The sequence below is a fragment of the Ictalurus furcatus genome, chromosome 10 (genome assembly GCF_023375685.1).
Source record: "Ictalurus furcatus strain D&B chromosome 10, Billie_1.0, whole genome shotgun sequence".
Classification (NCBI taxonomy): Eukaryota; Metazoa; Chordata; class Actinopteri; order Siluriformes; family Ictaluridae; genus Ictalurus; species Ictalurus furcatus.
Window position 1 is genome coordinate 1,853,544 of NC_071264.1, and position 9,252 is coordinate 1,862,795.

Here is a 9,252-nt window from a genome sequence, read left to right on the forward strand (position 1 = left end):
GGCAGAAATTCCCACAAGCACACGCCGCTATCGCGTAGAAAGCCTTCAGAGAAAAGCTCGTGTTTGACACTGACACAAGGTGTGATGTTAAGATGTCCACATGCTTTCGGCCATGTTAGTGTGGAACACCCTATAATATTTATAATTATAAATTATACAGTAATTATAATAATTACTGTATGTGAGAGTTTGTCACTGTTTACAGGTAGTTTGAGTGAGACAAATCTATCTGTATCCACCTAAAATAATATTAAACCTTCATACACAATATGACATTCTTAATTGTTATTTTACAAAAAAAAAAAAAAGTGTTTAGTTTTAATAAGCTTTTTCTTTCTTTCTTGGCATAGCGTTAGCGTTTTTGTTTGTTTGTTTGTTTTTCTCCACCCGTAATCCGAAAAACCGCTCTTCCTGAACTACGTCATATTCATGAGCAGCCCGTATGAGTGCCTGCAATCCCATTGGCTAATATCCTTGTGAACTCAGCCAATCACAGCGCAGGAGCCCCGAACACTCTCAGCCAATCATAACATTGTCGAGAGGAATGCGGGTGACGGAAAAGCGCCGCGTCCTGAACCACTTTCTACTGAACGTGTAATGAAGTGCACTAGCGGTAGCATTAAGGACTATGCAGTGCGCTTCTGTAGGGGAGAAGGGAGCCGTTTGGGATTTGACCAAAATAACGCCTAGGAGAAGTGGGGAGGCTTTACCGTTAGCTAGCCCTGCTAATGCGGCTGCTTTAGTTCTTAGCCTGTAGCAGCTAGAGCTAACATCAGTGGAGATTGTTGTTTTTTTAATCCACTTTGTTTAAAATAAATAAATAAATAAAAATAACACGCCAAGTAATGGACTCGGACGAGGGTTATAACTATGAGTTCGACGACGAGGAGGAGGAATGCAGCGAGGACAGCGCGGAGGAGGAAGCCGACGACGATGCGCTGGACCTCGGCGAAGTGGAGCTGGTGGAGCCGGTGGTAGCCGGAGGAGAGCGGGACGGGTGCGAGGAGACCGGCAGCGGCGGCGGCCTCGGGGCCGGACGGGACGAAGAGGATTACCGATACGAAGTGTTAACCGCCGAGCAAATCCTCCAGCACATGGTGGAGTGCATCAGGGAGGTGAACGAGGTTATTCAGGTAGCTGGAACACACACACACTGTCCGTCCGTGTACTAATAATAATAAACAACAACAACAACAATAATAATAATAATCCCAATACTACTACTATTAATAATAATAGTGTAGCGTCACGGCCCCTGTTAGCAGCCCGCTGTCTCGGGTTTAGCTTAGCTTCTCTTATCACAGCATTCGGTTCTCATTTCCTACACTGAGCTCACTGCTGTGTAAAATTAAACAAATAATAATAATAAAAGCTAAACGAAATAAAGTTTGAAACTTACTGGTAGGAACACATTGCAGTTTGTGTGTGTTATTACTGCTTGTGGCACTCTGCCAAAAAGTTTCAAGAAGTGTCGGAATGAAATCCGCGTTTTACGACAGCCAGGCGGCGGCTCGGTCACTGCCGAGATCAACAACACAGGAAAGAACAAACTTTACATAAAAACATCAGCATGGACGAGTCTGAACACGAGTTTAGTTCATAAGGAGGGGATTACAGGGCTAAAAACACACACAAAAAAGGAGGGAGGGGAGTCTTTTAAATAAATAGTGAATACTTTTGATAAACTTCTTATAACTGTAACGTGAATACATCCAGGATAAAGATTTGGTTCAGTAGTAGTAGTAACCCAATGCTTTTGGATAATATTATAATAAAATAACATCATATGGGTTTATTATACCTCTATTAGTGTAAAGTTTGTTGTTGTTTACAATCAGGCCGCACATTGCGAAATGCAAATCACCAACAACAACATTCAGTTATAATAAGTGGAGCATTTTTTATACACGTGGTAGCTCAAAGTGTTGCACAATCATGTAGTAACAGATAAACTAAAAATAATTGACAGAATGCACGGGGGAAAAGAAACATAAAAAAAGAAAAGATAAACAAACTTGTGTGAGTGTATAGAAGAAAAATGTGATGTTTATAATTGTATAAAATAAAAGAATTCAACGCCAAATTTTATAGCTTTCATTTCATATACCCACGTAATATATAACATAATAAATCTCTGAGAGTCTTTATGACTTCTTTTTCCTGATTTATTTACATTTTAATTTACCACTAATCCCCTGTGTGAGAACACCTATCATGCTAGCTTACTAGCCTAGCATCCTCCCAGTGACTAATAATAATAACTTGGCGGAATTTTCTCCTTTTTTTTTTTTTGAGAGATTGTGTAAATAATAATAATAATAATTTTTTTTTGAAGGCACACCATGTGGCCGTGTTTTTTATTTAATGAACATAATTTCAGTGTTTGTTGATGCTTCTTGTTAGTGTTGAGCTAGGAAGCTAGTTTACCTGAGGAGGCTAAAGTTAAGCTAATAAAACTCACCTGACTTAGACATGCTCTTGTCTGCTGACATGCTTCTTTAATATTGTGATTTATTTATTTAAGTGATTTATTTAAGTTTCAGTTTTGTGTTTTCGTCACTTCCTGCTCCTAGCAAGGATTAGCATTAGCGTTGTGTGATGTAGCTTTTAGCTAGCGAACCTCTGAAGCTTTCCCTGGCAACCGATACAAGTTCACTCTTCTACAGAGTTCACGAATAAACACAATTAAATAAATAAGTGTTCTTATTGATAATTAATTATATTTCATCGTGATATCCAGCGTGGTTAATTATTCATTGGTGTTAAATCTTCCCTTTTGTTGTATTTGTTTGGTTTTATTTCACTTGTTGTGGGTTTAACATGTCCACCAGATTCATACAGTTTATTTTTTAACCATAAGTTCTTGTTTCAGTCTCTTTTGTACATTTTCTCATCAGGAATCGCCGAGTCTGTTCTGGATGTAACCTCAGGTTCTTGTTCCTGGCTGACAGGACGGGAACGCGGCGTGGTCTGAGCTGCTTTTCTGCTCACCACGGTTGTAAAGAGTGATTTAGTTACTGTCTTCAGTACTTGTGCTTGAAACACCTGACGTGTGGGGCGTATGTTCTCGAAATACAACTTGTAAAGGCTGATTACGATACAGGTGCACTCTTATTTGATAGTCTCAAATCCGTCACTTCGTACCCGTTCTCTGGCTGCTCAGTGACTCGGGCTGGCTTAAAAAACAATATAGCTTTTTATACTCTGTATATTTGTGCGGCTGCTGAAAACACACGAAACGTGTGATTTGGGACGCGAACGAGCGTTCTTCTGTAGCTGTGAGCTGCAAAACTGAGCCGAAGGACAGAGCTACATTCAGACTGATGAACAAAAAAAGAGAAAACAAATGGTGGCTGTGATGCATTTAAACCAGCTGCCATGCGAACCTGTCTAGCATTAGAACATGTTGTCTGTTCATCCCTGGAGTTTATTTATTTATTAGTAAGGCTTATGATGTGTTCAAGTGTGACGAGCTTTGATGATTAAGCTTCTTGTCTGTTACTGTGTTGTGTGTTTATTGCAGAACCCAGCGACTATAACTAGAATAATGCTCAGTCACTTCAACTGGGACAAAGAGAAGCTCATGGAGAGGCAAGTGTTCTCCTCTTCAACTTTTTTTTTTGTGTGTGTGTCTGGAGAATTTTAGCAAATGGAGGCAGGACTCAAGTGTAAAGGGTGAAGGAGGGAAAGAGATCACAGGATCGGACAGGAAATGGAGAAAAAAGCGTTAACAGCAAGACAACCAGCGGTTAATTAGTTACTTTGATTGAAAACACCTTGGTGGAAAGGTCGTGTTTTATCCCTCTGACTTATGACTACTTCTCCTCAGGTACTTTGACGGGAATCTGGATAAATTATTCTCGGAGTGCCATGTGATCAACCCCAGTAAGAAGGCGAGGACGAGACCGATGAGCACGCGTTCGTCTAATCAGGACATGCATTGCCAGATCTGCTACCTGAACTATCCCACTTCGGTCAGTAATCTACCTCAGGCATGATGCTTCTGGGGTGACCGCATCTGGAGCGTTTCTACTGTGATATAAGAGAGACACCTCAGAACGGTGCTTTTCTGCTTTCTCGGCTAAATTCGGATTTAAAGTCACGCCTCATGCGACGCTGCCACCACCATGCTTCACTGTGTGGATGGTGTTCTCAGTCTCCGAGACAGTGTTTGGTTTCCATCAAAATTCTGTGCCAAAAAAATCCCACAAAGAATGTTTTTTCCCCACACCAGCAATGCTTTGCTTTTTCAGAACATGATTCATAAATGTCATGTAATTTATTAATTTATTTATCCCCCCCTCCCAGTATTTCACAGGTCTGGAGTGTGGACACAAATTCTGCATGCAGTGCTGGGGGGATTACCTGACCACCAAAATTATAGAAGAGGGGATGGGTCAGGCAAGTTTCACTAAAGATCCTGTGACTAGATTAGACTGATTACAGCTCAGTGTGTAGAGAAACTGCAGTTTAATGGAATATATGTTTAAGATAATGACACTCAGTTCTTATTAAATAGTCATGCTGCCAGTTACTAATGTTAATAATGAATATTGCTATTCTTTTAGACATGCAGCCCTAGATATACAGCATTCAGATTTCCTAGTCAGACAGTCAGCTCATTATACACTGATATTGTCATATTACAGGTGCACATTATGTTGTGTGTGTTTCTATTTTGTCCCCCCGCAGACCATCTCATGTCCTGCTCACAACTGTGATATTTTGGTTGATGACAACACTGTAATGTAAGTTGCAATTTAATGCAACTGATTTGATTTCATTTATCATACATTACCAGTAGTTGAACTGGGTGTGTGTGTGGGGGTGTGTGTGTCTTGCAGGCGGTTGATCACCGACTCAAAAGTGAAGCTGAAGTACCAACATTTAATCACGAATAGTTTCGTAGAGGTAAGAGTCCTGACGATACACCCTATATGACCCTGGTCAGTCACATGATCTTGTCATCTAACACACACTACCTGTATTTATTTGGTGCTTAGGTTAGGCAGTTGGCCAATGTGAGTCAAACATACCAAGTGGTAGTCGGTTCACAAACTGCATCTAATCTAAAGGGAAGCGTGGTGAAGCAGCCAGGGATACATATTGGTCCTGTGGGGTTTCCTCAAGGTTCTCTGGTTTCTCTCCCCCCCCCAAATAAAACATGGTGGTAGGTGTATTGGGGATGATAAATTGCCCCTAGCTATGAAGGAGTGTGTGTGTGTGTGTGTGTGTGTGTGTGTGTGTGTGTGTGTGTGTGTGTGTGTGTGTGTGGGGTGCCCTGTGATTGACCAGCGTTCCATACCCACTGAACATTTTTACCTAACTAGCTGGACACCTAGTCCAGATAATATTGTTTATTTAACTTGTCTATTAGTGTAGCATCCGTCCATAGCTTACTGTGGTTCATATTTGGATAGATAAACAGGGAAACTGGGAACAGGCACATCTAGACCTAGTTCTTTATTCCGTTTCAGTGACGGACGACTGTAGACTGATGTTGTTTCTGCTCTCTTCCCGCAGTGCAATAGACTTTTAAAATGGTGTCCGGCTCCTGACTGCCATCATGTGGTTAAGGTCCAGTATCCAGATGCCAAGCCAGTGCGCTGCAATTGCGGGAGACAGTTCTGGTAAAAAAAAAAAAAAAACAAAACCCTCTGGTTTGATCTAACAGATTGAACACGTTGTATAATTAGGGAACCGACATGAGGGTTCGTAGAGGGTTCCCTCATGTTTGTGGACCGGCTATGTCGCTCTAAAATAACCTCACGTTTAGTAATCAGGCCGACTGCTTTCACTGTCTTCCGGATGCTGGCTAACCAATTAAATGCTTGTTTTTATCTACTCAGCTTCAACTGTGGAGAGAACTGGCATGACCCGGTGAAGTGTAAGGTGTGTGTTCACGTCGATAGCATTACTGCGCACGAAATGTCGTCCAAAGCTAAAGAATGCACTTTTGGTATTTCGTGCTTGTCTTTTTATTTGCCCTCTTCCCCACTAGTGGTTGAGGAAGTGGATTAAGAAATGTGACGATGACAGCGAAACATCGAACTGGATTGCAGCAAATACCAAGGTACGACAGATTAGGAAGCGAAACGGCATATCCACGTCACACAGCATACATCGACTAGCTTAGGAATGCTTTGTAATGTCCTTGAAAAATCAGTCTTGTGTGTTTGTGTGTGTGTGTGTGTATAAATGTATAATTAGGAGTGTCCCAAGTGCCATGTGACCATCGAAAAGGACGGCGGTTGCAACCACATGGTTTGCCGTAACCAGAACTGTAAGGCGGAGTTCTGTTGGGTGTGTTTGGGTCCGTGGGAGCCTCATGGGTCGGCCTGGTGAGTGCACTTCACCCAAATTACTGTACAACTAATAAATGGGTAGGTATGGTAGGGGTGTAACGAGCTCTGGATCGCGAAGACTGACACGGGTTATACGCTATACCGTTACGCAACCACGTTCTACCCGGTAAAAACGACACCAGGCCCTGTGGCGCTGCGATCCACAGTGTCTGAGAACGAGGTCGCTGAATACGGGAATTTTAGCCCACCTTGGAGCTCTATTTTCGATTAAAATGACACACCACTCATTTAAAAAAAATTCTTTTTAAATTGAAGATATGGTGAGCCCTTAGTACATTTTGTTTCCAGTATTAAACCTCTGTTTGTAGCCATTTTAATTTATTTAGTTGTATGCATCAAAAATGCACATTGTTTATAATTCAGAAATAATTTTTAAAAAATCCGTTCGAAATCTCCTGAGCATCGAACCGAATCGACTCCTCGTGACCAGAGTGTGTTGTTACACCCCTGCTGAATGGCGTTGCACTCTCTCACAACAGCAGCCTTGTGTTCTCCAGGTACAACTGCAATCGCTACAATGAAGACGACGCGAAGGCGGCCCGAGACGCCCAGGAGGTAGTGTACAATATTTACGATGAAAATGATCGTGATTAACATGCGGTCTACTAATAGTTTTACAGAATACTATTGTGGGACATGGATAACTGGTTCGACCGTCACGGTCGATGGTGCGATGTGTGGTTTGTGTCTTTTATGTGTTAAAATATCATGGTGATGATGCAGTGTATCGCCCGTCCCTAGGGGCAGGTTCTCCTAAGGTCTGTTTAATCAACTGCTGCAGTGGATGCTTTTAACTCTTCTTAAAAGTTTTTAATTAATTAATTAATTCATTATTACTAATAAATGCTCAAAGGACCAAATGTATTGTGCAAGCATGCCGTCTAAGGCCTGGTTTATCCTTCTGCAGCAACATACTGGTGAGCGTGTGGCTGGAAGCAGAGGCGTCTACCTTCATACTTCTGAGTAATGTGTCCACTAGGTGGCAGGAAATGAAAAGGGAAATGGTTTCACTGTAGAATGAATGAAATAAGCTGATTAATACCGTCTACTGATGTACACCCCATGGAAATTGTTGGCTTTTGTGAAAATGTGACTGATGTGGGGTTTTTTGTTGTTGTAAAAATTACTACAAAAATGTGTCATTTGATAGTGTATCAACTTTATTAACAGTTTCAAAGAGGATCAAATGCTTGCTTGTCCGAATATGTAAAAAAAAACAGGAAAAAAAACCCCATATTTTTTCACGTGACTGTATATGTGCTGTAGTGTAAACGTGTGTGTGTGTGTTTGGTGCACAGCGTTCCCGTGCAGCACTGCAGCGTTACCTTTTCTACTGCAACCGCTACATGAACCACATGCAGAGCCTGCGCTTCGAGCACAAGCTGTACGCGCAGGTGAAGCAGAAGATGGAGGAGATGCAGCAGCACAACATGTCGTGGATCGAGGTGCAGTTCCTGAAGAAGGCTGTGGATGTGCTGTGCCAGTGCCGGTCCACGCTCATGTTCACCTACGTCTTCGCCTTCTACCTCAAGAAGAACAACCAGTCCATCATTTTCGAGGTGTCTACCTGCGCAGCCTGGATAGGAGAAATGGAGTTAGACTAATTTTATTGTTTTTTGACGAGAGCGTTAAAAGACTTGTACTATCTTTTTTTTTTTTTTTTTTTCATTCGCTCGCCCTTACCAGCCCGATCTCAGGAAACTAAACGCCCTTTTCTCTGTCCTTCAGAACAATCAGGCTGACCTGGAGAATGCTACAGAGGTGCTGTCGGGCTATCTGGAGCGAGACATTTCCCAGGATTCCTTGCAAGATATCAAACAGAAAGTCCAAGACAAGTATAGGTGAGGTTTGCCACGTCAACAGTGCTGTTAATAGTAAAAAAACAAGCAAACTTGTATGCTCCGTATGAGAACCTGTCTCACTCTGTAATCTCTGGTGCAGATACTGCGAGAGTCGACGCCGAGTTCTGCTGCAGCACGTGCACGAGGGCTATGACAAGGACTTATGGGAGTATTTAGAGGACTGAGGAAGATTCCTCCAATCATAAACTCTCTCTACGAGGAGGAACCCTCCTCTCCGGCGGCTCCCGAGAAACGCTCTCGGTCGCCTCCAGACATCGTCTACGTACCGCATCCATTTTTTTTTCATGCCTCTTCTGTTTTGTTTTTATTGAGACTCTAAATTAATTTTATTTGAAATAAAAAGCTAGCTTTATTAAAGACAAAACCATGATGTCAGTATTGCAGTTTAGTTTGCAGCGAGGAACTGCGCTCTTCCCTCCAGCGGTGGCGTTCATGGAGACTTCCTCGGTAGTTCTCTCTCTCTCTTGCTCTCTCGCTCGCTCTCTCTCTCTCTCTCTCTCATATTTTTATCAGTTTGGTTACAAAGGGGGTCATGCATTTCAATCTGTAAATAACTTGTGTGCATGGAACATAGCGTGGGCCAGATTTTCTCTCCTTTTTTTTGGTCCCCCCCTCAGTATTTATTCTTTGCAGATTCTAATAAAAGGCTTCTGTTTTTATTTGTTAAAACTCGGATGCTAGAGGATAGAAACCACATTATCATAAAGACCGCCGCAGCAACAGCGTACAAGTAGCCTTGAACGTTAAGGAATGGTCCTGGGTGAGAGAGGGGGGGTGGAATAAAAATCAAACGCACTTTCATACCCGTTACTGTGTGATGCGGTCGATCGGCTCAAAAGCGGCGCGCGCGTGTGTGTGTGTGTTTCTTTAGTTGCGTGTCTCGGTTACAAGGCTAAAGATGGGAACATCTGCACCAAGACTAAAAGAAGTAAACAAATGAGTGATTTTTTTTTTAATGCACATGTGACCACGAAGCCAGCTTCTGCATCTTTTTTGAGCTATCAGCCCTCTTCCGCATACACGAG

The 9,252-nt window shown here is 42.2% G+C and overlaps 1 protein-coding gene across 1 annotated transcript in view; it reads left to right on the forward strand.

The window, feature by feature from the left end:
- The window catches only part of arih1l (ariadne homolog, ubiquitin-conjugating enzyme E2 binding protein, 1 like), a 10,710-nt gene continuing 1,458 nt past the window's right edge, over nt 1–9,252 (forward strand). The window contains exons 1-14 of the mRNA XM_053634267.1: nt 1–1,133; nt 3,524–3,591; nt 3,830–3,974; nt 4,309–4,401; nt 4,693–4,748; nt 4,845–4,911; nt 5,524–5,630; nt 5,850–5,892; nt 6,002–6,073; nt 6,211–6,341; nt 6,863–6,920; nt 7,664–7,924; nt 8,094–8,206; nt 8,307–9,252. The exon at nt 8,307–9,252 is cut by the window's right edge and continues 1,458 nt beyond it. Coding sequence (XP_053490242.1) covers nt 846–1,133; nt 3,524–3,591; nt 3,830–3,974; nt 4,309–4,401; nt 4,693–4,748; nt 4,845–4,911; nt 5,524–5,630; nt 5,850–5,892; nt 6,002–6,073; nt 6,211–6,341; nt 6,863–6,920; nt 7,664–7,924; nt 8,094–8,206; nt 8,307–8,391 — 1,587 coding nt within the window. The 5' untranslated portion in view covers nt 1–845 and the 3' untranslated portion in view covers nt 8,392–9,252. The remainder of the gene's footprint in view (nt 1,134–3,523; nt 3,592–3,829; nt 3,975–4,308; nt 4,402–4,692; nt 4,749–4,844; nt 4,912–5,523; nt 5,631–5,849; nt 5,893–6,001; nt 6,074–6,210; nt 6,342–6,862; nt 6,921–7,663; nt 7,925–8,093; nt 8,207–8,306) is intronic.